This window comes from Alligator mississippiensis, chromosome 3, assembly GCF_030867095.1.
Source record: "Alligator mississippiensis isolate rAllMis1 chromosome 3, rAllMis1, whole genome shotgun sequence".
NCBI classification, from domain to species: Eukaryota; Metazoa; Chordata; order Crocodylia; family Alligatoridae; genus Alligator; species Alligator mississippiensis.
The window spans coordinates 133061083-133081739 of record NC_081826.1 but is presented as its reverse complement, the minus strand read 5'-3'; the positions used below and the strand labels follow the sequence as shown (position 1 = coordinate 133081739).

General features: G+C 41.9%; 1 protein-coding gene across 6 annotated transcripts in view; it reads right to left on the bottom strand.

Moving 5' to 3' along the window:
• MAK (male germ cell associated kinase) overlaps positions 1-20657 on the bottom strand; it is a 41632-nt gene that overhangs the window by 5351 nt on the left and 15624 nt on the right. For 2 of the 6 annotated variants that reach the window (XM_019494845.2, XM_019494846.2), the window contains exons 6-13: positions 20098-20230; positions 19839-20010; positions 17105-17272; positions 15647-15991; positions 14184-14374; positions 9655-9785; positions 6887-7018; positions 3514-3588 (exon numbers count right to left, since the gene is read on the bottom strand). In XM_019494845.2, coding sequence (XP_019350390.1) covers positions 3514-3588; positions 6887-7018; positions 9655-9785; positions 14184-14374; positions 15647-15991; positions 17105-17272; positions 19839-20010; positions 20098-20230 — 1347 coding nt within the window. Of the gene's footprint in view, positions 1-189; positions 1953-2048; positions 2133-3513; positions 3589-6886; positions 7019-9654; positions 9786-14183; positions 14375-15646; positions 15992-17104; positions 17273-19838; positions 20011-20097; positions 20231-20657 lie in introns of those variants that run through there. The other 4 variants (XM_019494847.2, XM_014611581.3, XM_014611583.3 and 1 more) reach the window with 4 other exon arrangements.

Sequence of the window (20657 nt, the reverse complement as noted above, 5' to 3'; positions counted from 1 at the left end):
TTCCTTTTGTATTATTATACATTTATGGCAATCCCACACATCTGAGTCATTTTCCAAAGGCAGTTTTATTCAATTTTGTGTGGCAGAATTGAGTAGTTAATTTCAATATTGCATGTTGTGCTTTATTTATTAATGCACTGTGTAAACATTTAATGGGTCTATTTTGTAATGCTTTTTGATATATTCATGTTTATAGTGGGGGGTGGGGGGCCTCCAATTTTCTGTTTGCCCAGGTCCCCAATAAATCTTAATCTGCCACTGTTTGGGAAACAGTGTTGTTTGAAGTTTAAGATGAATGAAGACACCGAACAACAGTTGTTGCATAATATTTGGCCTGTTTTTTCTTTTGATGGTTAGTGGTTCAGGGACTGTGGGGTACTGAGATGTAGCTGGGGACACTAAAGATCAGATCTTCAGAAGCACTTAGGTGCATAACTCACAACAACTAAGTTCTCAGACAAGCTCACCTCTCATTCAGGAATCAAAACAAGGCGCCAGTTTTGAAGGAGCTGAGCACTGCCTCAATGGCAACTGCTTGGTGCTGAACACTTTTTAAAACTGACTCTCATTTAGCTGCCTGAATGGGAACTACACTCTTCTAAAAATCTGGCCCCAGTTGTCTAGTCAGGATAAAACTGCTAATCTAGAGCTTTTTTGACATCTGCATACATCAGACTTAAGTGTAGGTGACATAAATTAAAACAGGATTGCATGGTAATGAACGGGGATGTGTGAAAGGGTTAGAATGACTGACTGGAGGAGGGAAAGAGAGAAAGTGAATTCTGGTTTTGCTGAAGTCTTTAATACTTCTGTAGTACTAGGATTCCACTCATGCTTTTAAACCATTCTCATCCCATAGTGCCATGCTGCCCTTTCAGTAGTTTAACTGTTGCCCACCAAGGCTTTTAACTCATGTTTATTCTAAAAGCTAGTTTGGAAATTATAAAATATTGAAAATGTATCCTTATAAATCAAAAGTGGAATTGATCTTAAGCCACAAATTACACGTAGACCCAAATGTCCTCAATGGTTGGAAGTTTGAGAGCTGAGGCTTCTGATTTTGCCCGGTGCAGAATTAACTGCTAGCTATAAGGTTCAGGCTATCATACTCTCTCAAGCTCTAGTCATTGTATCCAGGTTAAGTTCAGGCCTTTCTCTACAGCTCTGTCTATAGTTGAAAAATCCAATTAACCACCATTCAGAGTCCTCAACATATACACAAGACACCATGTATCAACACACCAAACAAGCACAGACATTTGGTACATCATTTGGACTGCTCCAGCTCTGAGCATGATTAACTACTGTGTGGCCTCCACCATGTCAGCCTCCTCTAGTGCTGCATTAGAACAGATAGCAAAGACAATGCCACACATGCTACAGTGAAACTGGTCCTCCCAATGCAATCCCAGAATGTTCCTTTTCCTCTCCTTCCCCCAATCATGTTACAGTTTGAAGTGTTGGATCTATTGGCTGTAAACCTGGCTGCATGCACCCCAGACCAGTCTTGACTGACTTCAGCTCTTCTGAGCCTGCCCACATCTTCCTGCATGGGAACCTCAATGAAGGTAGCACTGAGCCAACCTCAGGTATTCTAGCCTCAAACCTCCATCTGGAGCAGGACTGAAAGCAGATGAGACAGTACTTGGCTTCCCTGACTCTCCATCCTACATCAACAAAACAATAAAGAATGACTAAGAAGTCTAGATGAAAAAAACAGCTTTAATAGAACATTCAGAAAAATAACTCTTCTGGGGTTTTTTTTAATATTTGCTTCTTCCCTTTTAAGGATTTGCCTGAAAATCAAGAAGAACAAAATCAACTGTTGGTTAGTGCAAAAAAACCCACGCTGGATTGGAAGGGATGCACCTTCCATGCTGGATTGCACCTTGATGGGGTTGGTCACCATTTGCTAGCTGACAGCTTAGTAGCATTTCCCATAACTCTGAGTTCTGAAAGAGAGAATATGACAAGGTAATTCATTAACAGATCCACAGCACGACTGCCTTCATACTGCATCATCTATATCCCTTGAAAAAGTCACCTACCTCTTCAGAATGCTCAGTCACCCATTTGACTGCCTCCTGCCCCTAGTTTTCTGATAAGTCCTCTGGTGGTTCTCTGGCAGTAGACTAAGGGGAATGGATAAGAGAAACTGATTGGATCACATGGCGAGGTCTGGAGAAATGGTCTTTTGCTAAACACGAGCCATTTCTGCTGCTGGAAGCTAAAGGGAAACACAAAGAAGAAATAAAAGGTTAGTTCCGCTTCAAATCAAAATACAGAAAACTAAACCTAGAAATATATTGAAAAGATGAACAAACAGAAAGTTAATTCCCTTACCTCTTTGACCACTGCCATATACGGAGGGTTGTGCTCACTACAATACACATCAGGCCTCCAGGCTCACTGGTGGTCTAGTAGCTGGTGATCAGGAAGCTGTTGACTCTGTCACAGTAGCAACAAATGGAAGTGTGCAGCAGGGTATAGCCCATGCCACTCGCAATACATGCCTTGTTCCTCATGTAGGACATAGCCATTGAAGTATTTGAAGCAAGCAATGGATTAATCCCAGAACGTGAACTACTGCAAATTGCTTTTATTATAAATGGTAGGTTATATGCACTTGTTATGTCAGGTACTGTGGGATAGACGGAAGAATCGATACGGTCTGTGATACTGGCAGTGAGTACTAAATAACCGTGCAGTAACCGGAGTTACTGTGTAGCAGCACGGTTGAACGGCTTTTTCATGATGCTGACTGAGCAGCAGTGATGAACTACTGCGCAGAAGCACTGCATCACGCTTCCTACCATGTGACGTTACTGTGCAGTAGTAACAAGCTACTGTGCAGTCAGTGTCTTGTGTAGACACAATTTGTGTGAAGCAGGACGCCTAGGGAACCCCTTCTCCACACTTGAGTGACGGACTCTAGTCAGTTTCAGTTCTTGAGTTTAATGGTTCAGGATAGTAACCAAGCTTGCTTACTTTGGCTTGATAAGGATGCAAAGATATGGTTGAGTTTTTCCAGTCTGAAACACTACAGCAGTGATTTTCAACCAAGGTGCCAGGGTTCCACGAAATCACGAACTGAGTAGACCCCTAGTTATAGGTGAAATTCACTCCGCTCTCTGCCCAAATAAACAGTCATTGACTGACTAGTCCCACCTATATTCCTACTTCCACCTGCCACTAGAAAAGTTTGTGTGGCACCGTTCAGTGGCAAACAAACCCTGTGCCTTGTTTCTTTTCATCCTGGCCCTCAGCCCCTGGAAAGCAGAATCAAAATGATCTTATTGCAGTCAGGATCCCTTATGCTCATAAGGAAGGGAAGAACAGGATTGGGCCCTATGTAGAATAAGAGGAATTGCAACTCAAACAAAATTATATGATTAATTGGAATCCTCTGTACAGGAGCAATTGCAATAAGAAAGGTAAGATCACAAAACGTACAACAGCAAAACATGGAACCTGCAAAGAATAAACTAATCCAGGCTACAATTGCTAAGTTACCTTTTGGCTCCTCTAATTTTTCATTCAACCTTTCTTTGCATGATAGTTTTTCAATTGGTTTAATTATGTTTTCTTCTGTAGAGAAGGGAGATGAAAGAAAAGGGTGAAAAGACAGGCCTTTTAAAACAGTGAGATGAAGAACTGTTTAGGTGACTTAGAAGCAGGGAAAGTATCTGAAAGCAAAGCAAGTCAGAGTGAATGAACAGTATTCTTACTGATATAATAGGTTTGCTAAAGTAACAAATTCTGCTACTTAACTTACTATCAGGTTTCTAATTAGGGGAAGAAGAATATAATTTAGTATCAAAATGCTCATAGGAAATATAGTAAACTTCACTATGGCTAATGCTGTTTATAGCAAACCCCTACTTTTAGCAATCCCAACTACAAAACTGTTTTTCATTATTATGATTCAGTAAAGTAATTAACAGTATTACAGCAGACACCTCCTGTTAAACTTTTCCCCACCTCCTTGGAGATTTTGTTACAGCAAGACTGTGCTGTATAGTATCAGCTGCAGGGCTGACTGGACCTAAACCTGTCATTCTGTCTGAAGAGTGTTTCATAATTATTGAACAGTTAGTTCCTGTATTAGGGTCATACTGGGCACATTTACAAGACACTAACTGCACAATAGCCTAATAACACTGTGCAGTAGTGTGCTGGGCAAAACCCATGCTAATACACTACTGCGCAGTAGTGTCAGGTTACTGCACAGTAAGCATCACTAAAAACTCATGCTCCAGCATTACTGCACAGTAGCGTGAGTTACTATGCATTGATTTAGTACTTGGTTATCCAAGTACTAAACTTAATGTGCAATAACTATGGTGCATTAATGAACATGTAGATGTGCCCACTGAGGGAGAAAACAAATTCAAAGTGAGAAGCTTAACTGATAAAAGGACTAAACTAAAAGGAGAACAGCAGCTTTACACCAAGTCAGCTTGAAAACCCAAGTATAGTTGCTATTTCTGTTTGCCTTTCTGACCTTGTCCCCTTCTCCCTCACCCTTCTCTGCCCACTAGTGTAAGTGCTTAACAATCCTATTTTACTCCATCTTGCTTAAATGTTTTTCTTTCCATTGCTGTTGTGTGACAGACCAACACACAACTTGTAGGAAATGTACAAACTATAAAGAGGAAAGAGTGGAAATAACTATCAGGTGCTGTCAAACACAAACGGTGTATCTAGACATGCACTTTACTATAAAGTAGATTAGCTGCCCAGTAAAGTGTCACCATCCAAACATGCACCGGTATTAGGGTGCAGTAAACTAATTAACTCTGCTGTAAGATAGTAACATCAGGGAAATGCATGTATAGATACACGTGTAGATTAAATCGATTTGTAGATGGTGACAGTGGGTGTAAATTACTCACAGTCAGCCCAGCCAGCTGGGGGCCTGCTCTGCCCCAGCTCAAATTGCTGCTGTCCAGGGTACATGTGTAGACACTGCACCTAGGAGCAGTTAACTCCAGCTCAAACTGCTCCAGAGTTTATTGCTTCACACTAATTGAATGTGTAGATGCACCCAAAGTAAACACACTGAAAATAAATATAATTTTTTCCTTTATACATTTACAGATGCACTAAGCAGAAATAAACTGTTCCACTGAAGTGGGATTTTTAATTTCACTGTGGGCACATCTACATGAAATTTACCGTACAGTTGACTAATTAACTGTGCAGTAAACATCTCAGTGCCTACACATGCATCCCTATTCGGAGTCGCAAAACTAATAAATTGCAGCAGGGTAGGACTTGTAAATACAAGTAGTATTTACAGGCCCTACCCTCCTGCAGAGATTTTTCATGCACAGCAGCACATGTAGACACTGAGTTGGCTGGCTGGGGCAAGAGGGTACTTCAGTGCAGAGGCTGCCAGCCAGCTAGCTCCACACTGAAGCACCCTCGTGACCCAGCCAGCATCTCTGCAGCACACTGAACCTGGTCGACGTAGCCCTGGGCTGGCATGCTGACCCCCCTGGATCCCCTGTCAATCGGGATTGTTGCGACCCAGTTCAATGTGCTCCCAATGCCCCAGAGCTTATTGCTCCACAGTTTATTGCTGCATGTTAATGGCTTGTGTAAGATGCACCCTAGGCACTTATACATATGCTTCGGGGGGGGGGGCGGGCGGTGGCGCGGCTCTTTAATTAGAGCGGCTGTTGGAGCTGCTCTAATTAAAGTGCTGCCATAACTCCTGTGTTGGTGTCCCCGCACTTAACAATGGTGGTGTGGGTGCTTGAACTAAAGCTCGTCAAACGTTTAATGAGCTTTATTTAGTTCAAGCGCCCCAATGCCATTTTTAAGCATGGGGATGTTGATACAAGAGACACAAGAGGCTGCTGGAGTATGGCAACTGCCACTGTCCAGCACGCTCAATTAACTGTGTCTGCTCTGACACACTGTAATTCTATTTTATTTGTTAGCATTACATTTTATATACTGTAGTACATCTTTTTGTAGTTCATTCGAAACAAAATTACTTGATTTCATTTCATGTCATGTTGTCATAACCTAAAACTATGTCTTAGCTTATGATGTCAGACAAGCTCAATCAGGCTGGTCACTATTAGGACTAGCAAGTTCATGTGTGCAAGGAACTGCACTTAAAGAACAGTACAGACATTTTAGGACCTGAAGTTTAGCTGATAAAATCAGTATAGCTCTGTTAAGTCAATGGAGCTACACTGACTTACCCCAGCTGAGAAATCGGTCTTAGGTTGTCCTACTGTGATCTCCTTCCACAGCTGGATTACAAAGATGAGCAGTTAGGAGGTTCTGATCTTTGCCCCTGACTAACTTGCTATGAAATCTCAGGCAAATCAAAAGATACATTAATCCAATGAGCACCTTTACTGAAGAAAACTGGACAACTCAAATACTAGGCACTATTCATTCTGTGTAAAGGCAGGAGGCTCTTAATATTTGAGAAGTGTATTGGAGATTCTTATGCAGAAAGCACTGTTTAAGTATTATACATTATTTTTATTATAAGACCTTGTAGCCACAATCTCCCTCCACACATCCAAGGATAGCTGGTCTTTTACATAATATTCCAGGGTCAGGTTGAGCAAGTTGTAATGAGGTCAAAGTACTTGCGTGAATTAAAACAGTAAATGGGTCTGAGAGGATTAAAATCAAAGATTTTCCTGACAGAGATTTATAATTAGAGTTAGCTTGTATATTTCTTTACACCTTTCAAGGAGAATAGTTACCTCCTAAAGAAGTATATTTTAAGAGTATAGGTATTATAGAGTGAAACTGCTAAAGTAGAAGACCTTACCTAACTTAACTTATTGTAAGAAGAATTAGCATAACATAATATACTTATGATTAATGTTTAATTGCACTTTTCACGAATTACCTGCATTATTTCTGCTGAAAGACACACCCCCTCCAATAGATCCTAGTGGTTTGGAAAGTAATGGATTGTTCCAGGTTCCATGAGATCCTTCTTTATTGGTGGATACTAAGGAGATGTTCTTAGGGTTTACACCTTAGAAAATACATTATTTTACACAGAGTGAATATCAACTTCAAGGAATAGCTTATAAAGCAGTTCAAATCTAGAGACTGGAACACTCCTTTACAGAATGTTAAATGTGTTTAACCTTTAAAACGAATCACAAAGAACTGAAACTTGTTTTACTGTAAATTAAAGAGTAATGTCAACTGCTTTGATCAGGTTATATAAGCAAACCCTGAAGAAGTCCAGCATATAGAGAACTGTAAAGATCAAGTGTTCACCAGTGTTATGATATGTAATAACTACACAGACTACATAGATCTTATCCTTGTATACAATACAGTAATAATGTGCTAACATAATTAATATGGGCTACTACATAAACTAAATGAAAGTCAAAGCATCAGAAATGAGAGATGTTTTTATGGAAATCAAGTGATTATTAGTAATATATGTAGTTAAATTATATGCTGCCAAGTGCAGCAATACCGTGATGAAGTATAACACTGTTAAGTAAAGTTACACCCAGCAAAGTGGTACATCAAATATTAGTTTTCATCCCTAGGAAGGCTAAACAGGTATTTCTTCAAAGGAAAAATTTAAAACTAGAATGGGGAAGTCCCAGTTAGTTCAGCATGATGGGTACACTGAAAGAGTTAGATAAAATTAAACATCATGAAAGCAGCTTCTAATTTATTTGCACAAAGATAATATAGATAAATGCATGGATGTCCAAAGTGTAGGACTAGAAAAAATATTAAGAACATATGAAGTACCATACTAGGTCAGACCAGCATTTCATCTAGACCAGCATACTGTCTCTGACGGCAAAAGAAGTGGTCACTATACAGCGAGAGCATTGAACTGAATATCTCTGGAGTGATCTATTGCCTAATTCAATACCTTTTGTGGCACCCACGATTATTGGTTTAGAGATGCGAGAGGGAACATCTCTAACTATTCTGGTCAAATAGTATGAATAGTGCTAAATAGTATTTAAAAAATACCCCTGAGGTGGTGCTAATATTTTCTTACATGATGCAATCATTACTCTTTGAATGAAGAGAGAAATTCTTCATATCAACAATGTGGCTGTGAACAACAGAATCTTTAGAAAAGTGGTTGGAAAAGCTGAGAAATGAAGAGTGCTTCATATCTTAGTTATTTGTAAGTAAAGAATCGTTTTGTAAAAACTTGACTCTTAGAGTTGCTACCTGATATTAAGGAACTGATTCACCTTTGTGCCCCAAGAGAGGAATTCATTAGGGAGACAGACAGTATATGTTGTCCAAAGTGTATGACTGAATGAATTGTTTGGTAACCAAGAACTCCTTTTCAGGGCAACTCTGTGTGTGTGTGTGTGTGTGTGTGTGTGTGTGTGTGTGTGTGTGTGTGTGTGTGTGTGTGTGTGTGTGTGTGTGGGTGTGTGTTGTGCTAACAGTCTAAATACATTCACAGTTCCTGTTTTAACACACTGGAGTAGTGAGGAAGAGATAGTGTGACATCAAGGAGATGATGGTGATGATTATAATAGAGTAACTTCAGATAACTGCTTATATATAAATATTTTCCCTTTCTAGTCTTCCTCATGACAATTTAAAAAGCTGACGAATTTTCATGTTAATTGTCAGAAGAAAATTTCCAGCATTAAACTTAGCTTTTTCTAGACTTTAGTGGGAGCAAAACAGTGATTTCAGGGGACAAGTACTAAGTTGCCTTCATGTCTGAATTCCAGATAAAGCAAAAATCATTCTCTGAGATTAAGTTGGTACAAAGGTGATTTTGAGAGGCAGCCTACGAATTAGAGGGAGTGGTGCAGGTCAGTGAGGACATAGTGAGTCCACACTAACTGAGACTGTCAATGGCTCTCTACAGAGGAAAGATATTAGTGGTTATTTCAGAAGCCATTGTGAGATCAATGATCAAGAAACTGTCAGCATCCAGAGTCAATCTGACAAGATATCAACAGTTTCTAGAGACTCCAAATTTCTTTAAACTTGGTCACAATTTAGAGATGAGGGAATTTGATAGAAAATGGACTAGTTAACAGATTATCTTCTCTTGCCAATGTACAAAGATGAAATGTCTGTGCTTATTTGGGTCTTTCATCAGGTTTGGACACTAGTGATCACGAGCAGGTACATGGAGTGAACTGCCACAGTACACAAATGGTGCTAGGAGCTCCCCTCCTCCATTCAGCCTGGCTCATCTCTGGGGTTCCTCAGCACTGCATGCCCAAAGAACTGGAACGGTGTTAGAATCCAACTCTGAAAACTTAGTTTAGTTCAGACCTATCCAACTTCTGCATATCACTTTCCCTGGGACACTTGAGTGCTGCTGCGCTCTCTCTCCCCCTACTACAGTGGCAGGCAACCCCCCCTGTTTCCCTCAGCCCCGTGGGCTACAGCTACAGCTCCCTTACAACTGGAGGGTGGAAGGGGAGCCTGGAGACCCAAACAACAGTAGCAGGAGATTGAGGGAGGGAGCGGTGCTAGACTAGAAGCCCAGGGGCCATGGGCTAGCCTCTCAAGGATTAGATGCACCCTACAAGCTGCCAGTTGAACAGCCCTTCTTAGTTGATGAAAAGTAATATTATCCAAACTAAAGACATGCTATCACTTATAGACACTTTACAACTTATATGATATAAACATTCTTCCCCTTACCAGGAAAATACCTTGCTTGTCTCAGGTAGTATTGTTTTGCTGATGTATTAGATATTCCAGAATCATTTCTCATCAGAACCTTGTTTTCCCCTCCTGACTGGATACAACATGAGGCCTTTGGCTCTGGCACACTGAAAATCAAGATAGTCAGATAACTTTATGCTTGGAATGATAGAAATTTACACTAGCAATGACTGAGGGAACCTGATTCTACTCCAATGGAAATAAATGGCAAAATTATCTGACTTAAGTGGGAGCCGCATCAAAGCATGTGTGAGAAAAACATATCCCGCTTCACTTCAAGAGTTGCCAGCACAATGTACCTGGGGATCTGCAAATGCTTAAATCGTGTCTCTGAAGCCCAACAGATACAAACAGGTTGCTAGTGACACAACAAGTGTGACATGCAAATATCTACTGACAAGGTAAAATAAATTGGAAATGGGTATGTTTTTTACAAGAATGGAGGAATACTCTAGATGAAGCCTAACTAGCCCCAAGCACTGGTACTTTTACATTGTAAGAGCTCTCCCCATAGACTCACTGCATACTACATTTTGCCCAATAAAGCACATGAAATAATGAAGACATGATCCCAAAATATACTAATTTGGGGTGAAATCCTGTAGTGGTTCCATGGAGGAGCCATATTATTGCCTTGCATTGATGCAACTCTACAGAAATTAGTAAGACTGGTACCAGTGTAAAGAAGAGACTGTGATTCTACCAATATTTTCATTGTATTCAACCACAAGCTACATTTCAGGTGTCAAACACACACAGGGAGTGTCCAGAGAAGTGCGAACGTGCCTCATGCAGTGTCTCAAACTCCCCCGAGCTGCCAGACAGTGCCTGGCACCGCAGAGCACCCTGCCGAGCCACGCTGCACCCACACAATGCAGCAGCGGCAGCACGGGTTCCAAGTGGCTGGGGCCAAGGCCCGCTGCCCTGTGCGGTGGCCTGTGCTATGAGGCCCTGAGCTCCTCAGTCGCTGCTGCTGGTAAACTGCAGGTGGTGCAGGATGGAGCCAGGTGGGCGAGCAATACGGGGAGGGTGGGGGGAGGCGCAAGAGCTGAGCAGGGGACCAATCAGGAGGCTGGAGCTGAGCAGGGGAATCCCTGAATCCGCTTCAGCTTTCTGCTCATCTCCAGCCTCCTGCTCCTTCCCCAGCTCATCTCCAGCCTCCTGCTTGTTCCCCTACTCGTCTCCAGCCTCCCAAAGCTGGAGAAGAGCAGGGGAATGAGCAGGAGGCTGGAGACGAGTAGAAGAATGAGTGGGGGCCTGAAGACGAGTAGGGAAGCTAGTGGGGGGGAAGAGCTCTGGGACCTGGGGAGGGCTGGGACCCTGTAGGCAGGGCAATCCATATGCTGTGGGGGGGGCTGTACCCTTTGGGAGACAGGGGACCCACCCTTCCTATGCACTCCCCTCCCAAACAGTCCCCCCACACCTACCCACACACTGACCCACATCCCCCCACAAGACTCCACAACCACCCTCACTCCTCCCCCCTGCAAACCCCACATCCCCCCATCACAGACCTACCATGTGATAAGCAGGGATCCCCCCCATCCCTGCTGATGACCCCAGTCATGACCTGCAACCCCCCAGCCCTGCTAGAGGCGGCTTCCAGCCCCCTGCAAGCCCCATTTACTGCACAAGCTCCAGGAGCAAAGAGTGAGAGTGAGCCTGAACCTGAGCCAAACCATGGCTGACAGAGCCTCAGGCCCTACCATTCCTCCTCTCCCTCCCTCTCTGGGCAGGGCTGGGGGTTTCCTGCCCTTTTTGCAATCAGCTCTTGCAGGTTGCAACTCAGCCAGCGTGCAGAGCTCTTTGCAAAAGAGAAATCTGTGGGTTTCTCTGATAAAAATGGGAAATCCGTGCTTTTCTCTGTGTTTCCGTGGGAAATGGAAAATCTGGATCCCTGGTGATAAGGAAACCAAAAGCAAACATTAAAACATACAGATATTTAGGATTTATTTTGTTATGATAACAGAGACACTGGTAGGCTTCCAAATTGCTTTAACATTTTAAATATAGCAATAAAACATTCCCCATCTGATCGATCTCTCTTTCTCTTTTGTTTTAACTGTGGAAGAACATGGATTTGGGGGTATTTTAAAAAATGAATTTGGGATGCTGCTTCAGCAGTCCATTTGGCACAAGGGGTAGTGTCCCCAGATACCAATTGCCCAGGCCCCAGAAGCTCCTGTCTATTTGTATTTTCCAGTTAACATCCCCAGAAGCTCCTGAGGGCAAGTAGCCCTGTCATGGGAGATATGTAAGGGAGGATAGGGGAGCACGCGCCCCCTCTGACAGCGAGCACTTTGGCTGGTAGGGGGGCACGGAGAGCGCTCGTGCCCACCCTGAAATTGGCTCCGTGCCGCTGGGACTCCCCCCCCCTCCACTGATCGCTGGTTGGCCACTGAGCCCCCCGCTCCCCAGTCGTGCCCTGCTGGTGCCCCCCCAGACTCGGATGGCACCAGTAGCCCATACCTGAGCTGCTGGCCAGAGCAGGTTTTTATACAGCAACTGTGCTGGCCCCAGGCTCTAGCTCCCCCTGGCAACTGTTTCATTTCAGTGGTGTTTCGGCTCATTTCAGTGCCCAAAACACCAAATCCAAGGAAGGCTCCGAAACACCTCTGAAACGAAACCAAACCATCTGAATTGTTTCAGATGTTTTGAAGCTGGGCTTAAAGGGAAACAGAAACTAAGAAGAGGGAGGAAGAAAGGGGGGGAAGGAGTGCTCTGATATTGACATCTGTAGCTGGCCAGTGTCTGTGATCTGTCCCTGAGGTCCCTTCTAATCCCAGTGCTCTGGGTTGAGGGATGGCAGCCTGCTGTCATCCCATGCACAGATCCGGGGGCCCACACCCCCCAGGAGGAGTCTGGAACAGACCCACAGCCCTCCTGGGGGGTGTAGGCTTCCAGATCTGCATGTGAGATGACAGCAGGCTGCCACTGCTGGTTGAAGCCAGCGTCAGCACCCAAATCTGTTTGGCACAGCCTGTGCCAAGCACAGCCAGAGGAGCCATGGGAGAAGCCCCCTTGGCTGCCCTGCCCAGCCCTTTCCCCCACCTGGCCCCAGCATAGCAGGGATCGCCCCCCACCACCTAGCACCTGCACAGCAGCTGCCCCATGGCGCAGGTGCAACGTGGCTCGGCAGGGTGCTGCACACTCTCTGGTAGCTGGGGCCACTGTGGCTGAGCAGTGCTGGGCTCTAGCTGACAGGTGGAGCTGTCCCAGCTCCCAGACAGTGCACAGTGCCCTGCCAAGTCACACTGCACCCACACCATGTGACAGCTGCCACGCAGGTGCCAGGCAGGGTGAAGTGGGGGGAATACCTGTTGCCCCCACTTCCCACTGCCCCACACTGCATAGGGGGGCTCTGTCACGAAACCTCAGAGGCCCTGATCACCACTGCCGCAGCCAGTGAATTAAGGGGGTTTTTTTGGGGAGTTTTTTTTTAGGTGCCGGGACTAGGCTGGGGCCAGGCGGGGGTTGGGGCCGAGCAGGGCAGCCATGGGGGCTTCTCCCATGGTGCCCCCCAGTGGGACAGACACAGGCACAACCAGAGGAGTCCCGTCCCTCCCCCTCCCCCCAATTGTGCCCTGCTGGTGTCCCTCCCCCAGACTCGGGAGGCACCAGGTCACCCATGCCTGAGCTGCTGGCCAGGGCAGGTTTTTATACAGCTGGGGCCAGCGCAGTGCTGGCCCTGGGCTCTAGCTCCCCCTGGCTGCAGATACAGGAGGAGCTGGGCAGGGTTATTCTGCCCCAAGTGGCACGATTTGCCCCACACCAAAGTGCATGTCTGGGCACATGCACCGAGGCAAAAAGCCCCGAGTCAAATTTATGCTGCTTCTATTTAAGCTGCTGCAAGCACACATGCTTGTATGTGTGGACACGCCCACAAAAGTTAATTAATGAACTACTCAACCTTACTGAATTACTGAGAATTAAAGTTCATGAAGAATTAGGGGCTATTATAATAGGGAACTATTAAGGGGGTGAGGGGGGAGAAAATGGGAATAATTTTTTATGGGAATTAAAAGCATTCCTGGCAATGCTTATCATTTTGTAACATTTTGTATCATTTTGTTAAGTAGCACCAAAGGAGAAAAGCGTGGCTAGAAAAAGATTTATGAACTGTAAATTATGTCAGACAAATCTGAGTATTAATGGAAAAAATGGTAGAGCCCCATTCTGCCATTCTTCTGATTTCAACAGGATTCCTTTAAGAGTGAGGAAATATTATCATTGAGAAAATTTGTCCCTAATTTAGTGGATAAAGAAAATGCTGTTAAATTTAAATGCCTCTGGATTTTAGTCAAGGCCAGAGGGCCTTAGACAAAACCCTCTTGACACCTGGGCCTCAAACCTGATGCTGTTCTGCATGCTAACACCTGGATAGCCCCACTAACCTTTTTTTCCCCAAGCTTAGCAAGCATGTTCTACTGAACAGTTAAATCAGCTGAAGAAGGTAAACTAAGAAGTGTAGTAAACTACTTGTTTAATACAATGACAGGACTTACATAAAGAGAGAATCCTTTGTTTTCTTTTCCTTTAAGAGTGCAATGCTGGGCTTCTTGGAATATGAAATTTCAAATTCTGAATCATCCAAGTCCTCCCAACTGTCTGTAGTCTTTAACAAAGTTTGCCCCCATCTTCTCCTACAATTTTTAAGACCCACTGCACTGTTTTGAGGGCCACTGGCTCCTTGGTTCTATTTTGAACAGAAAAAAAAGCTTTAAAATCATTCTCTAATTTTATATTTAAACTTCTAGTTAATTTCCTCCCAGAATGTACCAAAAGTGCTTGGAGAGCATTTTTATTCCTTGTGTGAATATAATCTGTGATCTAATCTTGGAATGCTTCTACCAGGCAGTAATGTCAATGTAATTTCTGTATGTGGCTTAATTCTGGGATCAAGCCTTAATTGACCAAATGTGCTTAAAGCAGTCCCATTTAGGAATCATACTGGGACCTTCCTGCTGGGCCCAATTCACTTCTTGGTGCAAGTCTGCATAACCTTATGCCTTAAACCCCTGGGAGATTCAAGTCTGTCAGAAGTGGAGGCAACACTAGTGTAGGTCACTCACAACAATCATAACATGAGGGGTCAAATGCCAAGTGAACAACTCCCAAAAGTAGTGAGGCCCATCTTGGGAAAGATGGTCAGGTCAAAGAATTCTTTCCACAATTCCCTCTACCACTGGATATCCTATGAAGTTCCAACCAGGTTTTAAAGCTACCCTCATTCCCCTGTAGATGAATCATCCCTTTGCTGAATTATGGAAACAACCCTTATCCCCATCCTTTAAAAATAAACCAACAACCAAACAATTGTCTTGCAGTCTTCAAATCATTGAGATATTAAAAGTTCAGGAATTAAGTTATCATTTACAGGTTGAAGAGTCTGACCCTGGGAAGTACTGCATTCAGTGACATTCAAAAGTATTCAAATATTACTTGGACAGTCAGTATAAGGTCTAATAGAAGCTCACAGACCATAGCTGGAATACCATGCCATAAATAACAGGGCTACAATGACCTTCTTAAATCTCTAATCCAGCTTCCCACTTCAACCAAAAAATGCAGAAGTTTACCTTTTCATGTGGTTATTTAACCTTTTCTGAAAACTCTTTATATTCATAGCTCCTTTACAAATAATTTATCAAGGACCAATAAATGATTAATAGATGTTACTGCTCACGTCTGTCACAAGTGCAACAAAAGTTACAAGTTACAAGAGGAGTTATAATGATGATTTATAAGCAACTTACTGTTCTGTCAGATACTATAACAATTAACCATTTATTAAAGTATTAATTACTTGTTAACCCTTGATAATCTATTTATTGATGGACTTAGAAAGTGTCACCCTTTTTTATTTAAAGATGTCTAGTCGTTATAGTATAGCTAACTCATCAATTTCATATGCAATTGCTTACATAGCTTATTCTATCATGTGCTCTGTTGATTGAAAACAACTTACTGGTGATGAGCATTTGTTGATGGTTGGAAGAAATGGCTGTGGCTGTAGGGGCTGCAGCTGTTTGGAGAGCTGTTGGTTGGTTGTATTCTGTTGTAGCTGAATTTGCTGGAGAGGCTGCTGATTAATCTTTGACAGAGGCTGTGGCTGAACACTGTCAGATGCATCAGGTGAAAGCAGAGATTCTGGCTTGGATACAGAATCTAGTTTTGATACAGGTTCTAATTTGGGTGGAATTGGCTTTGGCTCAGTTGACTGAAGTGGTTTAGCAGGACACTGTTTCTGTTCCAAATATTGTGCAGAGGGTCCTAAAACTTGGCCAACTTGAAAATAAGGATACCTTAATGCCTGTAAAAGAATGAAATCTATTGAATACATTGTACAGTAACAGAAATGCGTGCCTTCTTCACTCACTAGAGGCTTCTAAATTTTTATATGCCAAATCTATAGCACAGGTGCGAGGTGGACATAAAAAGTCCATATATGTCTAAAATGGGGTAAATGGAAGGGTATAAATTTGAGATTTGATCCAATGGGGAAAAGGGGTAATACAGGATGGGTCTGATAGTGAATGCTGTGCAAGAAAGGGTGCTGAAATCTAGCTGACAGTTTCTGCAGGGCTGCTGCAGGGGAGTGCATGTGTAGACATGTTCCCAAAGGCTGTGCAGTAAGCCTAAAGTGTATTAATAGCACATGTAGATGTGCCCAGTGCAGTGCAATGCCATGTGGAGATATGCAATCTAGTTGCATCAGTGCAGTACCTGAGCTAATTACTAGTTCTCTGGAGAAGCAAGGTTGATTAGCCTGGGTGGAGTGGAACATAAGTGCAGCTATACTGCTTCTGGTAACTGTACTAACACAATTTAGCTTGGATAATGGTACAAGACATTGCACTGTCCTATGAAGATATAATTTTATGATGATATTATACTCAAAATACTTTGTTAATAGAGTTTAAACTTCTGTGGTGCTAGGAAATACATATACTTAGGGGTTGTATTAATTATACAGTTAATTATACCAAGAAGCTTGTCCCTGGTTGTTTAGTAAGGTTTATTTTGCACTTAATAATGTAAATAAGGCTTAGCTCTGATATACCACTTTGCATTCATAGACCTAAAAGTAGTTTACAAAAGAAGCCTTTATTATTAACCTTTTAAAAATATAATGGAGTGGGAGAAAGGGAGCAAACACAAGGTAACTGACTTGCTCAAAGTTACAGCAACTTGGTGGCTAAAATAACCCATGTTCCCTGAATATGTGAGAACTTGCAAATTCAGCTATAGTATGAGCCACTATATTTGAATATACTGTCCTTGACCCCTCTCTGACTTATGTTTCTCAGATCTACAACATGAGGGGATGATGTTTATGCATATACAGTATTGTGATTATCAACTAGCATCAATATGTAAAATAATTCAAGAATGTAAAGTGCCATAAAAATGATTAGCTCAGTACCTGACTTGCTGTTGGTCGTTTCTTTGGATCCCAGTTCAGCATATCACTCATAAGCTTCAATGCCTCATTGCTAGCGTTTGGAATGAGAGTTTTTAGATGTACAGGGACACACTGTGGGAAGCGGAAATTCATGGTAGATGCAAGCTGGTATCCTTCTGGCCAGTCACTCTGTTAAAGAGAGGGTGGGAGGAATCAATCACAATAAGAAAGGGAGTTAAAACAGTATATTAATTTTTTTTTATATATTTTTTTAAATAATTGGTCTGAATTAAACCTTATCCAATGTGATGCATGCCTTAGGAGAGGTGCATAGCCCAAGTGGCTGAAATTCATCTTGTAGAAGACATTCACAATACTTGAAAATGTCCTAGGGGGAATGCATTAGTGACTACTGTGACACACACAGGCTTGACAGAATTCAATTTTTATTTATTTTTTACTTCTGACATAATATCTATGTTCTTGTTTAAGCATTTATTTAAATTTTTATTGATTTAAATTTTCAGGATTGTGCAAAATTAGGGGCATGGGGCAGAAAATTTATTAACAACACTATACTATTTTTATAGTGCAGTTTAAATGCTTGCCATGACAAATGTTTAACTGTAGGACTGCTGCATATGGCTACACATCTTTGACACATTTAAGCTTTTGCTGGGACAGGCAGCATATAAATCAAATAAATGAATAAATAAATGATTCCAAAAGCTAACTCTGTACAGGAGTCCCACTGAAACGCAGCCTCTCAGCCTGTTCAGTCTGTGCAGGATGCTACAAGCCACTAATCGTAATACTGCAACTGCTTTTAAAAAAATTTAAAAAATGGGAGTTATGACTCACTAATAGGTTAAAGTAAAGAAAAGAAAGGCTAATTAGAAAGGCGACTACTGTTACATGAAAAAATAACGAGTAATAATGCAAAATGGAGTGCATTAAAAAATGTGCATTTTTAAAAATTAAGATTTGTGGCAAACCTTGGCCACATGAGAAAACTGTCTAATGTAACTTTTGTGCCTCTTCATGAAGTAGTACATTTCATTGGTATCAAATATATCATTTACTATGCTAATTATGATAAGATCTAACAATCTCTTCGTTCAGTGCTACCAGCAATCAGATTTCCCACAAGAATATCATAGCATTGTCATAAAGGGACAGCCTCCCAGTTCCACCCAGAGGAAGAGACAGCCACAAAGGAAGGAGCCAATTTACAGTTTCCTAATCCTGGGGCGGGCTTAATAGCAACCTCAGTCCCTGGAGCACTTCAGAACAGCCTAGAAACTGTTCTCAAGAGGCTGGCTAGTAACGGCCCCCAGAAGGGACCACTTTTTAGCTTAGGACTATTGGAGCATAACATATTTTAGATTTGTCCCTACTCAGTCACTTACACTGATGGCTGCATGGAAAGCATGGGACAACTGCATACTAGGGGAATCCCTAAAAAAGGGAGACCACTGTTTCCTCTGGCTTCTTTGTATTGCCAAAGCAGCAGAAAAAACTTGGGATCACAGCTTAGCATCTAATCCCTCACCTGCTTTCACTCAGTACTGAAAATATTGCAAAAGTTAACGTTTGGCTCCATTACTTCTTTCAGCAGGATCTCACTGCATCACATCAAGTCTACCTCAGACATGCCTGTTTGTGTCCATTCCCATTGCTATGTCTGTCATCTTTAGGCTTAGCTACTGGAGTTTCCTTCTCTTTGGCATCCAGGTACTGTACATCATACAGCTGCTCTTCAGTCTATCCAAAATTCTTCAGGTAAAATTGTTTTCCTCCACTTGTCCCTCCCACCATCTCAAAACAATGCCCCAGGAATCCCTTCACTGATTTTTATTACCTTCTATACCAAGTTTTAACTCCTCACTTTCACCCTCAAGATTCCAGACATTTCACGCTGCTCTCTTGTTTAAACCCAGTGTGTTCTCTCATGTCTTACAGTCCTATTCAATTTTTCTTTGTGCTGCTTTGCTTTTCTCATCTTTTCTATTCCAGACTCTCTGTTATACTACCCTCAGTTATTTGTTTCCTATGCACTAAAAATCGTTCACCTTCACCCATTTGTTCAAGCAGTTTCTGGATTTGTGAGTTCATGCATGGGCACATGTGCAAATACCATTACACGTATGCAGATTTTTACAAGCACAACTCTAAACTTTATTTTTCAAATGTTGGTCTTTAAATAGCATCTTTTGCCTGAAGAACAATTTAACTTTATTATGCTGTCAACATTTTTCCTTCTTTGCTAAGAATATTTTATATGAAATCAGAACTTTTATATTTTAAGAATTCATGTGCTCCAGCTGCATTTTCCCCCACTTTATGGCATAATTTCTATGAGATTGAAATAATTTGTATACCAATAATTTGGGTTAACACCATGAGAGAATTATGACCTAAGTGAGAAAAAGGCAGCTGTGATAGATGAAATCTTAGAAAAGAATTTCTGCATGTTAATATTCGTAAAGCCCAGACCAGTCTGAATTTTACAATGATGAAGAGCAGAGGCATGTAGAAGTACACCACAAAGAAGGATGCTAATACATAAAAAAGCAATATTTCATACCCCAACAGAAGCAAACAAAACACTCCAGAAAGAATGAACACTATGGAGAAGCAATCATAAGAACACTCACTTCTACACATTCCTTGAAAGTAAAACGGAATCCAATACAATCCATTTATTTCATTCTCCATAATTCTTACTACTATATAAGTCTGCACAGCAACTTACCTTCTTTGGGGGCCCTAACACTTGGCAAATTTTGAATATTTCATCTACTTCACTTGTGCCTGGGAAGAGAGGTCTTAGTGTGTACAGTTCAGCCATGATGCTGCCAACTGCCCATATATCAATAGGAGAACTATAAACAGAAGATCTCAGCAAGACTTCAGGTGCTCGATACCTATGGAGATGGAAAGAAATAACAGGCCAAACTCAGAAGTAGAGGTATAAGAAAAGGATAAATTAAGATTGTGTTTATGTCACTTACCACCTTGTAGAAACATAGTCTGTGTATGGTGGTTGAGACCTAAGTTCTCTAGCCAAACCAAAATCAGCAATTTTCACAAGGTCTGGCCCCATACACAGAAGGTTTTCAGGCTTCATATCCCGATGGAAAAAACCTGTCAAAATATGTATGGAGGGAGAGGGAAAGGAGGAGGAAAATTATGGCATTGCTTTATTCAGAAACTCTCTAAGGCATGACATTTGCTTTGGGATTCATTAGAACAAAGCTTTTGGTTTCTTTTGTTTGTTTTAATGAACCCTCCTTCAAAATTAATGTGATTATGGAAAAAAAATAAATTACTAAAACTCTTTAAGTACATTTTAGCATTGATATGCTATCATTAAACACTAAAAAAAATGTATAGCTGCTTTCAAAAAATGGCTTTTTAATGTTGAACTCCAGGACTGGCAAAGCTCATTGATGGTAATAAATAGCTTAATGGGTTTCTTGGGATTTAAAAAAAAATATTTTAAAGTGACTGAAACCAATTTAAAAAATGCATCAAAGAGCAATCATATTTCATCTCTAATACAGTAAATTGC